Here is a 21,992-nt window from a genome sequence, read left to right on the forward strand (position 1 = left end):
AGAGATTAAATGATTCTTACATTACTGTTCAGATGGCTATAGCTAATAAAATATATGCTTCTGTATTCTTTTCATAAGTCTCAGGTTTAATTTCTATTGTGGCAAACATGGAAATACAGATAATCCACAAAAGCTTCTTGGGGCCCTCAGTATTTTTTGAGTGTCAAGGAATATTGCTACCAAAAATATTGATAATAACTAAATTACAGCATGTATTCTTAAGCAATCTGTGATACTGTGTATAAACATTGCACGTATGTTTGTGTATGTATATACATCTACAGCCACACTCCCCACCCCCTGGGGAGAGGGTATGTAATTCCACCACATGCTCAAAGAGTATCGGAACACTCAACTTCTTTTACTCCTTACTTCTTAAAGAAACTTCTCAATGTAGTCCTTCTTTTATCTCACAGAAACTAGTTTACCTGACTTGGGGGAAAATAATTTGCAGAGAAATGGCTAGATGGGATATGCAAAGACTTTAGACTGATATTTTCTATCACTGCTTTTCTAAAACTAGTTATTTCCACTCACTAAAAAAGTATTTTTAAGTGCTATATGTGCCGGGTACTCTGAGCCTACTGTTAAAAACTACACATTGCTACTGGAATCTTAGAGCTTATATTCAAGGAAGGGAATATAAAAATGTAGATAGATAATTAAAATAGCAGGTATTATGATACAAACATGATACCACAGGACAGAGTTTCTCCAACTCTGTGATGAAGAGCCAATTTAAAACAAATTGTCTAATCCACTGCTATTATCTTTGTAAAATAAAAATGTCAGCCACTGTAATTTCTGTAATTATCTTGTCACAGACTGGCAGTTTGCACATCAGTGATCTACACTTGGAGAAACGTTGCTTATCAAACACTTTGAAGTTGCATTTAATCCAAATTTGAGCAGTTCAGGAAGGACTTCTAAGAGGAAGCACTTCTAAGAGGTGGAGAATAAAGGGGAGAAGGGCCCTAGGCAGCACTAGCTATATATATTCTGGCAAAGGACTATAGGCTGAAAGGAGTGAGAGATGAAACTGCAGAGGTAAGCAGGGCCCAGACTATATGAGATTTTATCCATGAGCAACGAAGAGGACTCAATTAGGAAGTCACAAAATCGCATCTGTTATTTTAGAATGGTCTGGCATCCATGTGGAAGATGGGCTGACAGGATCAAGACAGGGAGACCAGTTAAGATGTTATCACATTGTCTAGGTAAGAGATAATGATGGCATGAAACAGCATAATTGCCTGGGGATACAGAACAGAAACCTGGTTAACAGTCTGAAGGACAGAATATTAAAAAGGATGGTTTCCAGAATTTTTCAACTGGCAATATTATTCATTTCTGGAGCGCAACTTTCAGTATTTGATGCTATAAAATAATATTTATAGAACTTCATTCAAGTAAGTTATTGTTCACTTTTTTTCATGGGGTAGTAGACACTTGGTGCTTTTCTTTTTTGTTGTTCAATATCCATTTCTTCATCTACTCTGATTTCCTTTTGAGAAACTGCCTGCCCCATGGCATATGGTCACCTGCTAATCAGATATGTGCTCTCTGGAATCTGAGATTTGAACAGATGTTCTACCTTGGCTTCTAACCTGATGGCTCCTGCTATAAAGTGGGCCATATTCTAGCCAGTAGTGTTGCCTTGGTTCTAGCACAATTCCCTAGTTACCTGTGGATTCTGTGAGCTTCTGATAATTTCAATGAATTCTCTTCTGCTTAAATTGGTCAGAGAAGAATTCTTGCTTGCAACCTTACTGGCAAATCCAACGTGAATCTGGAAATTTCTTTCCTACAGAACACATTAAACACAAGACTCCACAACACAGCTGTTTAAGTAAGAGTGAAAATATTTAACAAAAGCTAATCCCTCTTTTTAGAGCTTTGCCTGCTAAATATTAAGATTATTTCTAAGTAGTAATGAGGGAATTTCATTACATATATTTTATAACAGAAGAAAGCAGAGTGCTCTAATCGCAAGAGACACACTAGGATCACACTCTGGATTATGACCACTTTCTTGGGTAAATTACTAATCTCTCATAGTTTTCATCTTCCTCACAGGCCTAATAGTGGTATTTATCTCACAGAACTATTTTGGAAATTAAACTAATTAATAACACAAAACAATAAGAATACCTAACACAAGTGAGAACTCAAGAAACAGTCATATGATTATAATACAAAACCAGTTTCTGAAACATGGATAATACAAAACCCACAATGCAAACAAGACACTTTATTGGAATAATTACTAAACAATGAAGCACTAAAGGTATAATTAAGACATTTTAGATATTAGAATTATAAGTGGAGTATTTAAAGGATTCACAGATTCATAAGTTGTATTAAGAAATTTAATATCTGAATTTGGGAAATAAAATTTCACAATCACTGAAATGCTTACTTCTTCAAGGAATCTTCTCGGCTGTAAAGATTTGAGAATCTTGTCTCCTGGCCTTGAAAAGTAATTTAAAAAAAATGTTAACTGTAAGCAAGGAGTCAATTAATTATGTATTAATTATCATCTAACATACAAAAAAAATCTGAAAATTTTTTCAAGATAATGAAAATTTCTTAAGGAATAGTACAACTTTAAACTTAGGAAATTAGTAATTAACATTTTTAAAGCAAAGCCATAAAAAAATTAAAGAAAATTCCAGATAGAAACAAAACATACAGAATTTAAAAAACCCCATCTTTTTATGGAGTAATGAGTCAAAGGTAAAAATGCTGGCTCAAAGTCAGAGAGAGAGAGGTAAAAACAGAGAAGGAGAGACAGAGATGGGGCTACGAGCAGAGAAACACCAGCAAGGTCTCACTTTCCAAAACCAGAAAGGTAATAGCGAACTAAAATGTTCAGCTAGACTCCATGATAATATAACCCCACTTATGATCTCAAAAGTTATCTGTATGTTGGTAAACAAGCATTTGGTATTTTATAAAAATTAAAATTAATCTCTAACTTTATTCAGCCAAATTAATGATACGGTGAAAAAATAAATGCAATTTTGGTACTTAAGTCTTTGCAAAGGAACTCCTAATGGATCATAATTAAACTGAAGAACCTCTTAAACAATGGCTTTATATCCCAAGTTGTGAGGCTGAAAAGATTCCTCTAGTTCTCTCATTTTAAACAGTTTTAGTCCTTTCCTTCATGATCCTGTTATTTGCCATAAATGCTCTTCTCTAGTCCTCTATCTCTTCTCTCTTCAGAGGGAAACAAACGTGAAATACTCTAATAGGGACTTTTTTTCTTCAGGATTTGAGAACTGTGCATTTTCTAGACTTGATATGCTACCACATAGCTTCAGTTTATACAAGTGGAGGGTTTCCAATTCCTAGGAATTCTTCTATAATGTACCACTCATCACTCAAATGCAAAGGATAAAGAAGCTACTATACTGAAGTTAATTTCTAAAATGGTATATATCCAATAAGTGTGTATAAATACATACACATATATGTACATATATATATACATATATATGTACAATAATATATCTAATATATCTAGGTGCCTAACATAGAACCTCGGGAATCACTAGAATCACTGTTAATAAACAATAATTTGAATGCCAATATGAGTTAGAACTCCTTGGATTAAGTCAGATTTTCTTATCATATGTTGTCATTTTCATTACTCCTCTAATATTAAAAATTAAATTATATATTATAAAATTAAATATCTTTATGGAGCTCTGAGTAAAATACTTGAAAACATTAGGGACCATTTGAAATTCAAAGTGTCCTTTCCAGAAATTAAATGACATAAAACCAAAGTATCTTTGTCAACCTAATGTCAGAGAATAAGGTGCTAGGAGTTACAAAAGAATAACATTGATCTTAACTAAAAACTTTATACTTTGAAGTTCAACTTGTCCAAGCTTCACATAACAAATATTTAGATACTTACAGCTGTCTCCTCTGAAGAAAGAACACCCTCTACTGCCACTATCTGGTATTGCTTATGTTTCAGATTTCCCACAAATTTCCGAAGCTGCTTGAGACTGCTAGCTTCCAGGTCTTGTTTTAAGAGTTTCTGCATGTCTCGAGAAGGGCATCCAGGATCAAATATTAGTAAACATAAGGTTCGGTTTTTTCTTTCTTCAATTCCAACAACTGTTCGACTATGACCTACCAAAAAAAAATCAAAGAACATTGTGTGTGTGTGTGTTATCTACCAATCTACATCTATATACAGATATGTTACTATAAAATGTACCCACATATATACAGACAAACTATACATACTTTCTGTATATAGTGTGTGGGCACACGTGTGCTTAGAATATAAATATAGTCAGTCCCTCTGACATACAGGTTATCTGAGCTCTTTCAGTTCTAAGACAAGAATGTAGTTCTACTTCCTAACCTTCAGTTTTCTTTTGTTCAATTTTAGTTTTCTAAAGGCTTCATGGCAAAAATTCTACTTCTACTATGCCATATATTTTAGTGTTTCTTTTGTAATTCCGTAATCCTTCTCATTCAAATTATCTCAAATGAAAGGATTTGAAATTTACCTACTGGAGAACAAAAACTCTCAAAAGGTAAACAAAAGTAAATTTATATATACTAGAATTTCAGTGGGAAGGGCTTAATCTTTATAGCGTATATTCCTAAACAATGAAATTCCTAACGCTTACTTCTCCTTATTCCTGTCAACTCAAATCATCCATTCAACAAAATTTATCAAATACCCATACGCCAGGCACTATTCCAGGCAGTCAGCAATACAGAAGCAAACAAAACAAACTCTCCTGCCTTCACAGAGCTTATATTCTAATAGGAAGAAACACTATAAACAAGGCAAGTAAGTGAAGTTTATACATGTTAGATAAAGAAAAATAAAGCAGGGAGGAGGGGTAGGAAATGCCAGTGCTGGGGGTGGGGTTAGATAATGAGATGACATTTTTTAAAAGGTGGTCAGGGAAGGCCTGAAAAGCAAAGGATGAACAATAAAGGAAGACTGAACCAGATGGTCTCGAAGATATCAAGGATAGCACCCAAGATCGGAATATACTGTAATGACGTTATAGTTCTAAAAATCAAAGGACTATCACAATCCTCTCCTCCTATTATCAGAACCTTAACCTATCCTAAGGCAAAAGCCAATCAAGTGCCTTATTAAGGTGTTGTCTTTCAAATTACACTTACTATCTGTAAGGTATACTAACCTTGATGCTGAAGATAGATAGGAGGTTTAGATGTACACATTACTTTTGGACTCCCTTCTCTCTCTGAAGAATAATAGCTCAATATCCATTCAAATAAGCGGGGGTGTGTACCCAAAGGACCAGTTGACTTGTGAAAGTCAACAATACGGCACCTATGAAAAATTGATAAAATAGATTATTCAGTAAATAGTATTTAAAAAAATATTTTCATTAATGGAACTATGAAATACAAAACATTTTAAATTTAGAATTAATTTTATCTCATTATTTTCCTAAGAAGAAGGAAAATAAAAATTTTATTTATCTGAAAACCTGTCATTTTATGAGGAGATGATTTAAATAACTGAATAAGGTTGATGACTGGTATAAAAGTTACAAAAATTTTCTGACATAAAATCTCCATTAGTGGTAAATGAGGATCATATTTGATTTTTAAAAGTCTACATGTAACATGAAACATAAGAGAATTTTACTCTGAAGTCTCTAAATCTGATGATCAATTAGAAGCTGACTTCTAATTATAATTCCTCAACAGTCATTTGAAGCTGTCAAAATATCCTGAATATATTTTGTCAGCTCTCTCAAATTTCAACAACAGGCAAGAAAAGAATACCCGTAAAGATCAGAGAAAAACCTGTATGTACCCCCCATATACACCTATCTGCCTTCCACTTGGCACCAGACCATGGTGGTATTATTTCCTCAAGAGGAAGTCAATCTTGAATATTCGTATTATTTTAACCAGAAGCACTAGTCACACTTCTCAATAGCTATTTTAAAATGGCAGAGTATAAGCAAAATCAATTAAAAGCTTTATTCTCACTTTAAAGTATAGCACAGATATCCTATCCCTGTCTCTCTTCACCATAAAGTCTCTAAATTCACCCAAATTACAACAGTTGCTATCTGTAGCCTTATCAAGTTTAATATTGATGACTTTCAACTGATTACTACTGAGTTTTAAATGCTAAAATGAACTTCTGGAAAAACTGCCAAGAAGTAAGAACAGTGCTTTTGAATTAGCAGTTGACTGCAGTCTTAGATGTTGAATCTGAATAGTATTCTACAGACTATAATTCATAGAGAGCAAAAGGAAGACATTTAAATAACTAGCAAACAAATTCAGGGTATAGTAATAAAAAGGCATTACTAAAAAACTAAACTATTTCAGGTACCAAGAAAACAGCTGGATATATCAGCTATTTTTAGACAAAAATTTTCCTTTCCCTAAAAATTACTTAAAAACTCAGAACATGATACAGTATATATAAAGTGAAGGTATGAACAGATTGGTGAAAAGGAAAAGAAAGAGAAAAGAAATTTAGAGGACATTAAAGAGAATGAGGACAGACAAGAAAATGGCACACATTTTTGGAAAAATGGAAAGCGGGAGAGAGGAAACGTAAAAGTGACTGCAAAGAAACACAAACAACTGTCTTAAAACCGGAGAGAGGATAGAAGCCTAATGACATCAGGTATTGGGTAGAGTAGTAGTGGAGCTAAAAATACGAGATTAACTGAATAAAGGGAGCAAATCACTACTCAACTCCCCCTTTCCACCAACGTAGGAGGTGTAGACAAGAGAGTGGAGAATTTTTCTCTGAATGTCCTCTGAGAAAAGATCTCTCTCTATACTGGTATTTGCGAGTTCCCCAACCACACAGCAAACTTCCACTAAGAAATGAAGTCTGCTCATCTGCAAACTTCATGCAATCCTACAGGACCGCCAATCAGCATTTTAGTGTTTCGTTTCTCACTTTAGGAATAGACAACTAAGGATTTTTAAAAGTTAGAAGAAAGCCTTCAAAATGTGAAAGACTAAATAAACATGAAAACAATTTAACATGGAGGCAGAAAAATACAAGGAATAGGAAAAAATAAAACGTTGGAAAAAGATTCTACATCCATAAAAGGCCATGATGCTATGAAGTTATCCCTTAAATTAAAAAATATGACTGTTAAAATAAAAATTTCAATAGAGTAGTTGGGAGATAAAGTTGAGTAAATCTAGACAGTAAAACAAAAAGCAAAGATTAAAAAAAGTGAGACATGACCAGCAAACTTACAAAGTCAAAGAAGTTCAGTGGGCAACTAACACAGTGGAGTTCCAGAAAGAAGATTAAAGAAAATAGAGGGATGATAATTATCAAACCACAGTTAACCTCTAAGCTCTAAACTTCATGCCAGTCACAGTCCTAAGAACTTTATTATCTCATTTAAATATTACTGAAACTCTTTGAAGCAGTTACAATTTACATGTTCTTTTATCACTGGCGGAACTAGGGCACAGACAAGTTAAGTCACAGAGCTAGCAAGTAGAAAGCTAGGATCAATTGTAGGCAATCTGACTTCAAAGTCTAAGTTTTTAACCACTACACTGAGATCTTACAGCCTACAATTCCAGATTCAAAAAGAAAAACAAATGTCCAACACAATGAATCAAAGCCCCACATCTAATGGTGAACTTTCGTAGTATCAGAGCTAATAAAAAGATGCAAAAAAACTTCTAGGGAAAATAAATAGGTTATACATAAAGGAATGAAAATCAGATGGTATCTTACCTTCTCATTAGTAATACTGATGGCTAGACATCAACAGATCAACAACTAATCTGATCTGAAAACAACTTTTTGAGTTTAGAATAATATAGCTACCCAAACTATCACTAAGGTAACAAGACTAGGTACCCTTTCTTAAGAAGCTAACAAAGGAAACGTTCAAGCAAAAGAGAGAAAGGTGAAATCCAGGAAAAATCTAGGATCCAATTCAAGAAAACAGTGAAGAAATGTTACATGATTGGAGCTGTGGAAAGGATCTAGAAGGCAAATAATCCCAACTAGAGCAAACAGGATGACAGCTTCAAGAAAAAGGTGTCCAGGAACAAGGAGTGCCTCAGATTACATGGTAAGTGAAGTTTCTGGAAAAATTTGACTATGATGCAGTCAAACAGTGAAAGGAAAAAGGAAAGGCAATTCTTAAGGAAATTTTTAAAATCTTTTCAGGAAAGATATAAAACCAGCAGAATAATATTTACACAGTCATGATGTAAACTCTGACTTTAACTTAATAAAAACTGAGATTTAACCATAAGAATTGAGGGTAAACAGATGGGAGATATAAGCAGAAACAGACAATGTCTAACACTGATAAACCAAGAAAAAGCCATGAAAACATAATTATTTTAAAACAACGGAAGTGATAGCTGCCTCCGAGAAACAGGACTTGAGAACAGAGAAGAGCATGAAACAGGGAATGAGTTCCTGCTTTGCATTATAAGTTTTCATTTTATTTTATTAATGTTACTTAAATTCTGTTTTATCCCTTTGATTAAAAAAAACACAACAATAAAAACTTCCCAGATACGACAATTACATTAACTTGGCTTTTTAGGTACATACTTTATCCTTAGGGAGGTCAGAAGTGTATACACTTCACAGGCTCCTATCCACGCCTTTGTTCCCTGTAACCTGTTATTAAGTTGAGAGGCACCCTGAGGATCAAAACCTTCCTTCCATGCATCTTCAATCATAGACTGAATTTTTGGAATGCAAGGAACTGACATACCTAAAATTATACAAAGCAAACATGTAATATGACAGTTACTAAAGTACTGAATAATATCATTTAGCAGTACACCATATACTGGAGAGGAACCTACAATACAGATTTTAAGACAGTTTATTTCTGACATCTTCTATCATTTTCTCTTCCTCCAACCAGAATTTAGGTTTTTAATATAAATACCTACTAAAATATTTCTTCATTAAAGCTGTTAATTGTTCCTACTATATATTAATTCATTCTGTATCATATATACTTTACAGATGGTAAGTTCAGAGTATTCTATTTTACATACCTTTTAAGCAATCATCGTAAGCATCATTTTGTAATAACGACGAAAGCAGCATTTGGAAATTTCTGTAACCACAACCCCAACCTTTGTCACCAAAAGACGAATGAAAGTGATCCACTACTGCAGAAAGCCACACACGCCTCACATCTGTGGCAGCATTCTGATAATACCTATAAAGTGCTTCCATAATTCCTAAAGCAGAAAAGAGATTTAGAAGATTTAGAAGAATATTACCATCTTTCTATGACTGCCTCATGTATTTCCAGTACCAATCTCTTTCTCAAGTGCCACACCTAAATCCTGTAAATTCCATCTTCTTTATCTTTTTACTGATGTAATCTTAGTCTGTGTCCTGCTTTTTACTACTACACAAGTTTCCTAATACTATCATATTACTTATTACATGGAACTGAAATTGTTTGCTTCTTTCATTTCTGCATCTGCAGGGCCCAGCACATAAAAGGACACTGTTGAATGTTGTTTCTCCATTTTATTATACATTCTACTGGACATCACTCTCTCTGAAGCTCAGTCCTAGTCAATTTGCTCCCAATTTAAAAACTTCGATAGCTTCCTATTAGCTATGGAATAGTTTTAGTCTAGAGTATATGAAGCCTACACAAGCTATCTTCAAAGTTCCCTTTATTTCAAATCACTCTTCTTGCTGTAATTTTGGCTGTGGCCTAACCGAACACATTAAACATGATTTGACCATGGAGTTTTCATTCAACTACAGTATTTGCTAAGCACTTTTTATATACCTAGCACTATGCTAAGCATTGAGAATACAAAAAACGTGTATGATGATATTCCTTGAAGTCTTCTGGACCCAGATTATATAAATGCAACAGTATTGATAAACAAGGTGTTAGGAGAGGGTACACCTGACTCTCTCCCTCTCCTCCTTCCAGTATACTTTCCCTATATTTCAAAATCCTACAGACACTTTCAGGAGCAAATGCTATGGTCTTCATAGACCCTTTTCCTGATTCCAACCATCTCCCCTCACAAAAAAGGTCCTCTTTGAACAATCGCTAAATGATTTATTTGTTGTGCCCCCCAGGTACTGACCATATTCTGTCAGGGCAGAATACTACAGCTTTTTGTGTGTACTTAACAGACTCTGGGAAGCTTATGGGCAGAAAAGTCTTATTGGATAGCCCATACCTTCTCATATAGAATGTGGCACCAAAAAGACAATCACTACATGCTTTAGCTGGATGAAGAGTATCCTATAGGAAAATGGGGTTTTGTCTTTAAAAAAGGTAGAGTCAATAAATCAAAACAAATTAACCAAGAGTTGTAGCTGGGCCTACACCATGAAGGACAGACATATAGCTCATTATAACCATTTCCAAGGAACTTAAAAAGATTAGACTTACAGTCAAGAAAAAGAACAATTAAAATGCTATATAACTGAGTACTAAATGTTAAGCATGGAATGGGTACTCTAGGAATTCAGAGAAATTAATATGAGATTCATTATCATAGACTTTGATGAAGAAATCAAGATTTGAAAGAGATCTTTAAGAATTAGGGGGAGTAACAGAAAAAAAAAGTAATATGCATTCTAATGTACTTTGGCATAGTTATTACTAACTCAATGGTGCCCCACTGTCTAGGTAATACTGTTCTAGCAACCACATCATATAACTTGCTTTTAAGGGAAAATTTCCACACAATAAAGCTTTTCATTTCTTAGCACCTAAATCTCTACATATTTTCCAAGATAAAACAATTTTTTGTTAAATTATATTCTATTGTTAAAATAATAACAAGAGACTCTTCAAATGATAGCTGCTCCAATTAACATTTGCATAACTAACAAAAAATAAAAATCTTATTTGGAACTCTGGATTTCCTGGATCTGGATGTCTGTTTCCTTCCCAAGGTCAGAGAAGTTTTCAGAGAGCCAGTGTCTGCTGGTGGGGAGACTTAGACTTGGCTGGTGCCCTGGTTTTTTATGCTTGGTTCCCTAGCTTTCACAAATGCCACCCAGAGGATGCCCCTTGACAGTCTGGCTCTGGTGGCTAGGACGGCTTGCATTCCTGGTTCCCACGGGACTACAGCCATCTAAAAGATGATTCTTGGAAGGCTGCCACCCCCAGGGCAGCACACAGGTGTATCCTCTCATGCCGTATTAAAAGGCAAACATTTAAAAAGTGTCACCATACAAAGTGTGAGTCAGGATACACTGATACAAATGTACATTACAACCATTTTAGAAAACAGCTCCATAATAAAGTTAATTATGCACATGCTCTTTAATCTAGTATTTTCAGTCTGGATGTTTGAGAAACTCCTGAGGAGGAAGCCTGTTTATAATCTGTAAGAATAAAACACTGGAAACAACCTAAGTCATATAAGAAAATACTATGTAGCAATCAAAATGAATGAAGTACAGTTAAAGAATCAACATATCTGAACAAATCCAATTAGAGCATATATATTGTATACCAATTTATATGTGGTTTAAAATTCAAAATACTATATATTGTTATGGAAACCCACACATAAGATAAAATTATTAAAACATACATGAGACTGAAAAACACCAAATTCAGGATAATGATTCCCTTTGTGGAGGAGGAGGGATTAGAATCAAAGAGGGGCACACAAAGGGTTTAAAATACACATGAAAGGTTTCACAACTTTATTAAATTTCATAAAAGTTGGGTGGTGGGAACAAAGCTGTTTCCATATAATTTTTCTTTCCCTTTTTAAACTATATTAACAGATGTGTTTTTTCAAATGCTAAAAACATCAGGTAAAAAGGCATTCTTTGGAACAAGGCAGATCTGATTGTGAATACCAGCTGGGCCAATGACTAGCTATGTAACCTTACCTTGGGAAGGTAATCTGACGTCTCTAAGTCACAATTACCTCATGCAAGATTTTTGTTTTGAGAGTTACATGATATAATACATATAAAGGTTTAATGACTAAAACTGTACTGAACAATATGGTACCACTATTGACACGTGGCTATTTAAACACTTGAAATGTGGCTTGTCCAAATTGAGATGTTCTGTAAAGTGTAAAATACACATTGGATTTTAAAGAATGTACAAAGATTGCAAAATATCTCATGAGTAGTTTTTAATACTGATTACATGTTGAAATAATATTATGAACACACTGGGTTTAAAATATCAAAATTAATTTCAACTAGTCCTTTTTATTTTTTCTAATGTAATTACTGGAAATTTAAAATTATTTATGTGGCTCACTTATATTCTATTAGACAGCATTTATCTAGAACACAGGAAGCACTCAAGAAAAACTTTTATAAAATGTTTGTTTTCAAATGTCAAATAAATTAACACAATATAAAAGTGAGTTACTTTTAAGTGAATTACTGTAAAAATAGAAGCTCAGAAGTTTTAAAACAACATATTTTAAACAATTATATAAACTGTGGGTTAGAAAATTAAACAAAATTCAAATAATTCTGATTACTACTTCAGTGATGTATGGAATATAAGAACCATGATTTGGATATTTAAATACTCACCAGAAGTTTTTGTTTTTCCATCATCAATACCCATAGCTAGTGATTCCATCATATCAGCTTTTCTTCTATGAAATTCAGATGGATGCATTCTTCCCCTATTTACTTCTGTCTCCATATTTCGTAGCTGCTGTTGTTTGTACCCTCCAGAATTATCTAAACCATATTGTCTCTGTAGAACACAAAAGCAAATGGCTTAATTTTTATGTCCCTTTATGTCAATGAGGATGGAAACTTACCACTATTTTATTTATCTGGAAATAAACATCTGAAACATCTTCATTTATAGATTTTCATACAAGTCAACTTAAAGATTGTTAGGGAAAATAAATCACACATACACACAAAAATCCCTGAGTTAATAACAGCCTTTCTCTACAAACAATCATCACTGAAAGAGACTTACTCTCCTTGTAGTGGGGAAAGTAGAGAATCCTGTCTTCCTACTAAAGGTACTGTGAAAGGCAGACGAGTTCTGACCATTTGCTGATTTTTTCAAGAAAAACTGTCAATATTTGTTTTTTGGTTCCCAGACTAGCCTACAAAGGCCTAATTAATTCATAATTCACTTAGGTATTCATTCTGTATAGTAAATGAACTACATTTTTGCACACTGGCAGAGAATCTTAAATAATATGTTAAAACAGCCCCTATGGAAAATGTTTCTAAGATCTAAACAACTAAGCTGCAAAATTACATAATAAATTCTCTTAAATATTGAAAACTTTTGTATTGATAATTTTCAAAATTATATAGAGCAAAGAAGATTTAGGAAGAGCCAACTTTCTTTTCTCCTTTGAACTGTTGGGAAAATAATTTTGCAAATAAATGAATCTGAACGAGAAAAACAGCCTTAAAGAAAGAATGAGACGTTCTCACACATAACTATGTGCAAGATATTGGAGAAAAAAAGTCAGAGGTCAAATAAGCACAGGAAGATTATGAGATGTACACTGCATATTTGTATATTAAAGGCTCTGAGAAGACCTCAAGTTTACAAACCTGTTTAACTGAACACTTTCACATCTATTCAATGATAAACCCTTTTTATTCACACATTATCCTATTAGCACACAGTAAAGGAACATTTAAAAACCCTGTGAGCATTATTAACACAAACGACATCATAGTCCACAGCAAATTTTCTACTAAAAAAAAATAGGAAAAGCTGTTGAAATTTTAAAAACATTAAAAATATAATAGACACTACCAGTTTAGCTCAACAGATATACCACCACTCATATGAGAAAAACGTAGTCTCAAATATCATTAAAAAGCATTTTCCATTAAAAATGGCTCTTTCTAAATGCCTGAATTGCAGTCACTAAAAGAATTTAAGACTCAGACAGGAGACATTCATTCTGAGTTTCTATGTTAAGTATCTATACAAACTGCTAAAATTCAAATTAGTTTCCTAATTTGTCCCAACAACATAGGTTTGAATCCAGGCTTCACCATTTAACACTGCCCAACCTGAGCAAGTTAAGCATTCTTTGTCTCCATTTCTTCATCTGCTGTAAAAAAAAAAAAAAAAATCTAAAATAACTTCTTTATGGAGTTGTGAAGATTTTGAGATACTTTATATGAAATGTTTACCCCAGCACATGACCACAATGAGTACTTACAAATGGTGGTTGTTATGAACCCTAAAAAAAAAAAAAGTAAAAAAATACTTTATATAATAAAGACAAAGATAATATTCTGAAATCTTGACAGCATGTTTGAAAAATACGAACTCTACCAAACCAAAAAATTCTTATTAACCTCTGTACCTGCAGCTTCTGAAATTCTTCCATTTCTTGTCTTGATTCTTCAGATCTCCTCTTTCTGTCTTCTTCTTGTTGAAGCTGGTGAGCCAATTCTAGATCTCCAGAACACTGGACTCTATCCATGCCTATTACATATTTTTAATGTTATAGAATAAGGTTAACTGATATCAAACCTCACTTAAATGTTAAACATATTTTTAAATGGAGGAAACGCTATTATTTTGCCATTTACTCCTGACTATGATGTCACAGAAACAGTACAAATCTAGCAGAACTTGAACTGCTTCTGTAAGGGTATAACACTCCTCTTAAATCACTAATATTCACTGAGTGTTTAGGCTATGACAAGGACTTATTAAGTATCTCATTTGGATCCTCTTAACAATGTTAGAAAGTTAGATATTATTATCTACTGAGGAAACCAGAACTTAGAGAAATTAAGTAACATCCTTGAGTAGTGCTTCTTATTAACCCAAATAAGGCAGATTGGTTTTTAAAAGAAACACTGGGAGGGATAAAGGAAATAAAAAAAGAACATAAAAATATGTTTGCAAATTTTTTGCAAATGCAAAACTATGTTACAGATATTAGACCATAACTTAATTACAATGTAGCCCCAAACAAACAGTACAACTATGCAACACCTTGCCCTTTTCCCTCTCTACCCAGTGTCCCACAGATACATTAGTCAGTGGCTTCTGGCCAGCATCTTCTTGACCTCCCAATTTGATGGTTTACTTATGTGTTAAATATTCTTTCTTTCCTTTCAAATCTTTCAGCCTCTGCTATATCTTTCTATTTGGTCTCCACATCCATTGCTGCAGATACACAATTCAAAACTGATTTTTAGCATACTTCTGAGGCTATCTACAGTGATTTACTCAGACCATATCTTTCTCTCATTACCCACTAGAGGCTTACAGAAAACTTCATGTACCCATACAAAGCTTATCACAAACAAAGTAAAAATTATCAGACATTTCAACTTCAGAGGGTTATTCTTCCACAGTAATTAATAGAGAACCACCCACAGTAGAGGACTGTTCCATCTTTGCTCCAGCAATTCTCATCTTGGTATTAGGCTGAGAAAGCAGGTAATGCTGTCCATGGACATCACTAACTGATACTAGGATCACTGATAATGACCACTGAAGACTCCTGCAGTAAAAGGAGATATCTGTGTACCTTAAGAAACCAAAATCTAGTAAAACACAACTGGTTTCTCCTAGGGTCTACTTTGTATTTTGTTTCAATGGAACTGTGAAACTCATATAGGATCTTTCCACTTTTAAAAAAGACAGGGGACAGAAGAAAACTTCAGAATCTCTTATAAAACTAGTAAGTGGTAGTAAATAAGCTAGGCAAGCAGCTGGAAATGCACTTGAAAAACTTTTAAGCCACATAGTTTACATTCTTTTTCATATGTGCCATATGGCAGCTTCCTAGTTCATAAACAATTTTTACTGACAAGAGGCTAAGTTCAATTACTTCAAGCTGCTGGAAGAATGGCCTCAACTTATAAATCGAACAGATTTTAAAAATTGTACAATATTTCACTATCTTCTAAATACTGATACTGTTGGGGAAAAGCCGGGATGAATACCCGTAGTTCAGTTGCTGTTCACAACAGTTCATCCTTTGTAACTTTTCTGTGAAAAAAACTTCTAAAAAAAAGTTGGAAGCCATATTGAATTTTTTATGGGAAGGCTTATTTTTAACCATTGTGCTCTCCCCCCATATCACTAATTTAAAAAGAAGATAGTGCCCTAAAATTAGAAATTAAATCATAACATGCTTATTTTTAAACATATAGGCATACCTTGTGCAAAGCTGCTTTCTTCCAAATGCAAGTCAACATGTTCCTGGAGAATATGGTAATTTGTACAGATGAGCCCACACATAGGGCAGTCATAGAGTGGTTGATCACAGCCTGTATTAGAGATATAATTCAGTTGGTTTTATTTTTAAAACTTCTAGATTTTTCACCCCAAGTCAAAGACTGTCTACTATCCACTAACTTCATTAAATAAAAAAAAGCTCTTTGTAGTTGGGTTTAAAGCAATTTTTCTACTTCTAGAGTCAAGATGGAAGACTGAGCATAAGCACAAACCTCTCTTATCCTACAATACAAGAAAATATTAATAATAAACATTCATATCTATAGTAAAAACAAGAAAAGTAGAAAGGAAAGTCAAATGGTAAGTAGAGGCCAGGCTAGATATGGACTTTATGGGCCAAATTCTCAGCAACCTCCAAACTAAGTGGTTAAGCGCAGAATTCAGATATTCAGCAAAAAGTTGGGCATTGGGATCAAACTGTTTAGTTGGGAGCGTAAGATCAAAGAGCTGCATCCATCAACCAGCACTGCAGACAGACAGGTGTAGCTTGCCCAGGACGAAAGAAGTGGTACCTCCGTGAGACCAAGATCTGGCTGATACTGGGTAAAGAAGATATTATTATGGTATCAGGGACTGCAAACTAAAACAAGATAGCACTACACACATATTAGAATGGCCAAAACTTGAAACACTGACAACACCAAATGCTGGCAAGGGTGTGAGCAACAGGAACTTTCATTCATTGCTGCTGGCAGTGCAAAATGGTACATTCACTATGGAAGAGTTTCGTAGTTTCTTATGAAACTAAACACATTGTTACCCTATGATCCAGAATTATATTACTTGTAGTATTTACCCAAATGAACTGAAAACTTCTGTCCACAAAAAACCAGTACATGGATGTTTACAGCAGCTTTGATCATGATTGCCAAAACCTGAAAGCAACCAAGATGTCCTTCAGTAGGTGAATAAATAAACTGTGGTGCACCCAGACAATGGAATATCATTCAATGCTTAAAAAAAAAAAAAGAGCTATCAAGGCATAAAAAGACATGGAGGAAACTTAAATGTATATTGCTAAGTGAAAGAAACCAATCTGAAAAAGCTATATATTGTATTATTCCAATTATATGACATTCTGGAAAAGGCAAAAATATGGAGACAGGAAAAAGAGATCAGTGGTTGTCAGTGGTCATGATAAGGGCAGGATGAATGGGTGAAGCACACAGGATTTTTAGTGAAACTATTCTGTATGACTCTAAATGGTGGGTTCATACATTTGTCAAAACCTGTAGAATATACAACACCAAGAGTGAACCCCAATGTAAACTATGGACCTTGAGTGATACAGATGTGTCAATGTAGGTTCATTTATTAACAAATGTATCATTTAGTATGGGTTGTGGATAGTGGAGGAAGTTGTGAGTATATGGGGACAGGGAGTACAATGGTACTCTCTGTACTTCCTACTCAATTTTGCTGTGAAACTGAAACTTTCTAGAAATAATGATTACTGAATTTCAAAAAGTGAATCTATGCACTCTTCTTAACCTTTTATAAAAATTAACTCAAATGAATCAGATTTAAATGTAAAATTCAAAACTATAAAACTTCTAGAAGATAACATGGGAAAGATGACCTTGGATTTGACAGTTTTTTTTTTCCCCTCTTTTTTTTGGGCAAAGAATTTTGACATAACATCAAAAGCATAATCCATGACAGAAGAAACCAAGTAAGTCTGCATTTCATTAAAAGTAAAACCTTCTGCTCTGTGAAAGACACTGTTAAGAGAATGAAAAGACAAGTCCCAGACTGGGAGAAAATATTTGAAAAGCACATATCTGAAAAAGGACTTGCACCCAAAATGTATGAAATTACTCTTAAAACTCAACAGGAAGAAAGAAATACATGATTCTAAATGTGCATGCACCAACAAAAGAGCCTCAAAACACATGAAACAAATCCTGATAGAGCTGAAAGGAAAAACAGACAAACATACAATTATAATTAGGGACTTCAAATACTTTTCAAAAACTGGTAGAACTGCTACAGAGGAAATCAACAAAGACACAGAAGATCTGAACACAACCAAACAACATGCTCTAACTGAAAAAATACAGAACACTTGACCCAACAGTAGAATACACTTTTTCCCCCAAGTATCTCTGGAACATGTATTACAATAAGCCATATACTATATCTTAGGCCATAAAACAAGATTCAACAAATACAAAAGAACTTAAATCATAGAGTGTGTTCTCTGATCATAACAGAATCAAACTAAAACTAGAACTCAATAACAGAAAATCTGAGTCCCAAACAGTCCAGATGCCACTGGGCCGGGGGTAAATAAAAGACTGCTCTCTGGAAACTGGATTCTGGGTGTATTTCTCCTAGAAAGGGTCTAAAATGTGGAACCTTTCAATGTAGCTGAAACATTATTTGCGTCAAATTTCTTTTCTATTACTGCATTTTCATGTTGCAGTAACAAGTGAACAACGCTACAAACTGATTTCAAAATCACACTTGTAGTAATGTGATTTACCAACAACTTTTTAATTAAGTTGAGACTACTACTTACATAAAATGAACACTTTACCTTCTAATGGAGTGTCTAAAAGATTGGCATGCTTTATTTTCACATGAGTTTCCATATCTTGACTACAATCCTCTATTTTTCCACAGAATGGACATTCAGGAGCACTATACATTGTTTCATAAATTGATTCTTTTATTTTGGTTTGGTCACACTGTTTTCCTTTACTTTTCAGGAATTTTCTAGATTCAGTTAAGTTGTCCGAATACAAGTCTTTATGTTTTAAAGTAGCATCCTTAGGCAGGCTTTGAGCTGAAATTTTTGGATGATTAGATGCACAAGCTGAATGAATACTTGAATTAACTTCCATTCTACTTTGTAGGGTGCTGTCCTTCCTGTTATCTGAAGTTCCATACTGGATTGTATTAATCCTCTCAAAGTTTCTTTCTCGTTCATTTTGCTCAAAATGTGCAGTTTCAATATGAAAACACATTTCATCATAATTCACACCTGACAACTTGCAAAATGGGCATATAACTTCATTTTCCATGTGGACAATTAAGAGGTGAGACTTCATGTCTGGTTCTGAGGTTACTGTTTCACCACAAATATCACAAGACAGCATTGTACGGCAGGTAACTAGAAAATAATACAATATTATCTTAAATTAGAAAGTAAGAGTTGAAGGAAAAGAAAATGTATTTTATCAAATGATTTGAAGCAATTACTTGTTTTTTAAAACTAGATTATCTACATGAAGAAATTTTCAACGTACTTACTGTTTTTCAAATATAAAATTTATAAATCTCAACCAAAATCTCACTACTTTATTTCAAGTTTATGGTTTTGATAAAACAAACAGTAATAATGCAAATTCAAATAAATAATTTTTCAAATATTTCAAAAAGTGTCTGGTCTGAAGTAGAGAAAAAAACAATGTTTATAAAATTGCCAAGGTAAGATAAGTCAGGTAAGAGAAAAAGATATCTTATCAACTGATATAGCTAAATACAAAACTTTAAAGTTATGTTTAAATGAATTGGGTAAATAAACACATTTCAATGATAGGTGTTAACAGTTAAAAAGCCGGATATATATCAAACTAATTTAAGTACCATTATTAACATTCCATATGGAGGAAACCCTGCCTCAGATACCTCACCACCGCCAAAAAATGGTTAGCCAAAATGCTAACTCAGTCAGGCTCCAGAGGCTGTACAGCCAACCCAAAGAATAAAAGCGGACAGAGCAAAGTAGAAAAAAGCAGTGATTCTAGAGGCCAGGGAACCGTATTATAATCTCAGGTTTCGTAATTTTAGGTAAGACACCTCATTTCTTTGAGGTTCAGTCTATAAAGTGAGTTGTACTAAAGCAGCAATCATTTCTGAGTCTCACAGATTAACAAAATATTGGCGACCGACAAAAAGGTTAATTTGGCTAAAAAATAAGAAAACAATCACCGCTACAACCTTTCTACTACAGACTATTGTTCAGCTAAAAACTACTTAAAAACAAACAGGAAAAGAAAAATAAGGAAACTATTTCCATCATTTAATTAATTTAACTGTATAAGAACTCTACACTATCCTCATTTTTCTCATTTCCCTTCAGACAAGTGAAAATAGTCTCTAATTTTAGATAGAAATTCTCCCAAACCTCTTGTAGGAAGAGCGTCGCACCCAGAGAGTTTCTTCCTTTCTCGCGGCTGGGACTGGATTAGATACAGGATACGCTTTAACTCCTCAACACTTTGATCAGAACAAGTGGATGAGAGATGTACGGAAGCCGGCAACAAGCGCTCGGATGGTTAAGTGGTGAGGAGGCAATAACCGGAATGTCACAAGGCCAAGCCTGCCCTAAGGTCCGCGCCGAAGTCCCAATCCAGGACAAGAAACCAGCCCAGACACCAATTAGATCAAAGCATTGGGCCTAGGGAACGAGAGTTGGGGCGGTCAGTTTCTAATGGCTCGGAGATCCGGCCACAGCCACACTGCCCTGTGCTCGGCTTCCTCTTCGGGTCCCACTGCTGACGCCGTCTGGCTCGCGGGCAGAGGAGTGCGTGCGCAGCGTCGGTTAACTTTTTCGGCCTGAAAGACTGAGGCAGACTCTCTTTGTTCTCAAAGATTCACGGTTAACCGAGAAAAGAACCAGCGACTCGAAAAAACTTCAGCCTCCACTGACAAATTCAAAAAAGCGCTTCCTCTGTCTCCCGGAAGGGAAGGACTCCCAACATGCACCGCTCCACGCCGATCTGGGTTGTAGTGCATTCTGGGAGTCGTAGTCATTTTTTGCATCTTCCTATTGAGGTTCCAACTCCTAATTTACAGGGAGAGACCCTGGGCTAGAGGTCTTTATGAATGAAATCCGAGGGAGGGTCCTAGGGCATTACACGAACCCACAATACCCATTATCCAGGGGCCTGACTGAGTAGCGCTCTGTTATCAGCAAGGAGCTTATAATGCTACTACGTGCCAAACTCCAAATTATGGAGGATTACCAAGACATGTTCTTGCTCAAGGTTACAACGTATCTTGTTTTCTAAATTAAAAACAGGAAACAGCTCTTGGCATTTAAAAAGTACAACAGTAAAATTTTTAAAAATGTATCAATGGAGAAGATAACTCAAGAAATTTTTCAGAAAAGAGAACAAATAACAGAGATGGAAAACGGGAGCTTTTTCATGGAAGGAATCATGTGTTATTTATCTTGTATATCTGTGCCTAGCACTACATGTAGAAAACAGTCTGTTTTTAATACTGTTCAACCCCAGGGAGGATTACAAGGCTTTATGTGTGTTATACTGCTTTAGAGTACTTTATCTGGAGTTATTCATTTCAGATACCAGTGCCTACTTTTTGGTAAAAAATCCACAGACGTTATAAAATCCAAAAATTTAAATAAATGGCTGACTGAAAAGCTTGAAACAAATGAGCAGAACACATAGAAAGAAGTGAATGAAGCTGAAAGAAAGAAAGAAAGAGACTTTGTAAAGCTCCATGAGGTTAGGATTTTTATCCGTTATGTACAGTTTTACCTCCAACATCTGTAACAATGCCTGGCACAGATTAGGCCCTCCATCTGTACTGCGTTGTAAAATGGACGAACGAACGAATCAGCGAATCAATGAACAACGGAAGAGTAAATGAGAAAATTGACAGGCGGCAAGGAGGACTGGGGCAGCAGGACACACTGCTGCCACATCAACCGCACCGGATTAAAATTCCGGAGTCCGCGCAGACGCCGGCTCCTCTTCGGGTGGGTGGGGCTGGGGTGCGCGCTTCTCTCCGCCCCGCTGC

The 21,992-nt window shown here is 34.7% G+C and overlaps 1 protein-coding gene and 1 long non-coding RNA gene across 6 annotated transcripts in view; both read right to left on the minus strand.

The window, feature by feature from the left end:
* Nucleotides 1–1,798, minus strand: part of LOC116281536 (uncharacterized) — a 45,127-nt gene extending 43,329 nt beyond the window's left edge. For both annotated transcript variants that reach the window (XR_012074952.1, XR_012074951.1), the window contains exon 1: nt 1,685–1,798. This is a non-coding gene — a long non-coding RNA (uncharacterized lncRNA). The remainder of the gene's footprint in view (nt 1–1,684) is intronic.
* A 553-nt stretch (nt 1,799–2,351) lies between these two features.
* ZUP1 (zinc finger containing ubiquitin peptidase 1) lies at nt 2,352–21,957 on the minus strand. Of its 4 annotated transcripts, none has more exons than XM_072965773.1 (10): nt 21,731–21,957; nt 18,742–19,335; nt 16,142–16,252; nt 14,326–14,447; nt 12,557–12,725; nt 9,046–9,234; nt 8,588–8,753; nt 5,190–5,341; nt 3,929–4,149; nt 2,352–2,471 (listed from the first exon to the last, which is right to left on the minus strand). In XM_072965773.1, the coding sequence occupies exons 2-10, from the start codon at nt 19,319–19,321 to the stop codon at nt 2,424–2,426; spliced, it is 1,758 nt and encodes a 585-aa protein (XP_072821874.1). In that variant the 5' UTR covers nt 19,322–19,335; nt 21,731–21,957; the 3' UTR covers nt 2,352–2,423. The 4 variants fall into 4 exon arrangements, with proteins under 4 accessions (XP_072821874.1, XP_072821873.1, XP_015095950.2 ...); XM_072965772.1 differs by lacking the exon at nt 21,731–21,957 and adding an exon at nt 20,353–21,632; XM_015240464.3 differs by lacking the exon at nt 21,731–21,957 and adding an exon at nt 20,353–21,625 and having other exon boundaries at nt 18,760–19,335.
* Nucleotides 21,958–21,992: the final 35 nt, after the last annotated feature.

Source organism: Vicugna pacos, chromosome 8, assembly GCF_048564905.1.
Source record: "Vicugna pacos chromosome 8, VicPac4, whole genome shotgun sequence".
Classification (NCBI taxonomy): domain Eukaryota; kingdom Metazoa; phylum Chordata; class Mammalia; order Artiodactyla; family Camelidae; genus Vicugna; species Vicugna pacos.